The sequence below is a fragment of the Haliaeetus leucocephalus genome, unplaced genomic scaffold (assembly GCF_000737465.1).
Source record: "Haliaeetus leucocephalus isolate CR32 unplaced genomic scaffold, Haliaeetus_leucocephalus-4.0 Scaffold944, whole genome shotgun sequence".
Classification (NCBI taxonomy): Eukaryota; Metazoa; Chordata; class Aves; order Accipitriformes; family Accipitridae; genus Haliaeetus; species Haliaeetus leucocephalus.
The window spans coordinates 3,827,112-3,828,820 of NW_010973380.1; the positions used below are offsets into that span (position 1 = coordinate 3,827,112).

General features: G+C 65.6%; 1 protein-coding gene across 1 annotated transcript in view; it reads right to left on the minus strand.

The window, feature by feature from the left end:
- Positions 1-1,698, minus strand: part of SIX6 (SIX homeobox 6) — a 1,971-nt gene extending 273 nt beyond the window's left edge. The window contains exon 1 of the mRNA XM_010584166.1: positions 1,076-1,698. Within this exon, the coding sequence (XP_010582468.1) occupies positions 1,076-1,647 (572 nt within the window). The 5' untranslated portion in view covers positions 1,648-1,698. The remainder of the gene's footprint in view (positions 1-1,075) is intronic.
- Positions 1,699-1,709: the final 11 nt, after the last annotated feature.

A 1,709-nucleotide genomic window follows, 5' to 3' on the forward strand; every position in this document is an offset into this window, starting at 1 on the left:
GACCCGCATCCCCACGCCGCTTGCCCCCACCTCCAGCTCACACCAGTTAGCCCAGTCTGGCGACTCTGCCTGAGGGGTTGGGTGCCCACCCCAGGGCCAGCCCCGCTCCTCGGCCGGCACACCCGGGGCGGGGGGGGGTCCGGCTGCCCTCCGCGGCCTGTCCCCAAACCGGGCCTCATCCGAGGGGTCGGTAACTGCCCGCAGCATCTCCCGGGCGGCGGTTGCCCTCCAGCAGGCCCTTACATCTTCCCTCTCCGCCGATGAAAAGGGGCTGCGGGTGACAGCACCCCTTCCCCCGACGTGCGGCCGCCCGGCTGTGCGCAGGGGCCGGCGGGGTGACCAGCGGGAGCGACCGCCGCGGGCTCCCGGAGAGGAGATAACGGGGAGACCCTGCTCCATTCCCCGCTTCCCGGGGCGTCTGCTGGTGTCCCTAGTGTCGGGGTAACACCTCTTATTTAGAGCCGCGATTTTGCTCTTTAAGATTAAAAAAAAAAAAATAAGGAGGGGAGAAGAGAAATAAGACAATTACCCAAGAAACGCTCCCGGCTGGCGCCGGCGGAGGTTTAGGGCAAGGCGGCTCTCTGCAATGGAGCAGGGCCCGCAGAGGGGCATTGCCGGCTCTGCTCCAGGTGGACATGTATGAAATTGGTATTTATATGTCCGGGCAAAACTTTGAAGGGGGGGTTCTCTCCCCTTATACGCCGCTGAATGCGGTCCTTCTGCCTCCAGGTCGTGCCGGGGTCACGGCAGCTTCACCGCCCGCCGCGCCCGGGCGGTGTCTCTCCCTCTCCCCATTAAAAAAAATTTTTAAAAAAAAAAAAAAAAAAAAAAAGCCGTAGGGTTTTCCCGCTGCTCCTACTTGATCTCGCTGTATTTCCCGGGAAGAAACTTCCCGGGTTACCTCTCCCCGTCCCCCGAGGCGGGGCTGGCGGGCAGCGCCGGGGCCGCGTTGCCTCTGCCGGCAGCCCCGCACCAGCCCCCGCAGCCCCCCGGCCCCGGCGGGCGGGGGCGAAGCCTCCCTAAGTTGGTGGTGGCGGGGGGCCCCTGAGCCCCGACGGGACGGGCAGCACCTTACCTGTTCTTGGCGGCTGCTGCCCTGTCCCTTTGCCTGCGGTTTTTGAACCAGTTGCCCACTTGCGTGGGGGTAAGTCCCGTGGCCTGAGCCAGTTCCCGCTTTTTGCTGGGGTTGGGGTAAGGGTCCTGCAGGTACCACTCCCGCAGCAAATGCCTCGTCCGCTCCTTGAAGCAATGTGTCTTCTGCTCGCCGTCCCAGATGGTGCGGGGCAGCGGGAACTTCTTCCTCACCCGGTACTTGTCCACCGGCCCCAGGGGTCGGCCCCGCAGCTTCTCCGCCTCCTGGTAGTGCGCTTCCAGCCAGAGGGCTTGCAGTTTGGCGTGGGACTCCTTGGTGAACTTGTGGTTCTCCAGGATGTGGTAGAGCTCCCGGTAGTTCCCCGTGTGGAAGGCCACGATGGCCCGGGCTCTCAGCACCGACTCGTTCTTGTTGAGGGCCTCGCAGGCCGCGGGGGCCACGGGCAGGGACCAGAGGAAGCGCCCCAGGCGCTCGATGTCCCCGCTCTCCTCCAGGGTCTCGCATACCCCGGCCACCTGCTGCGGGCTGAAATTGAGGATGGGCAGCTGGAACATGGAGGCGGCGCCGGGCTCCGCTCCGCGCTCCGCGCACCCCCCGGCGATGCCCGCCGCCGCCG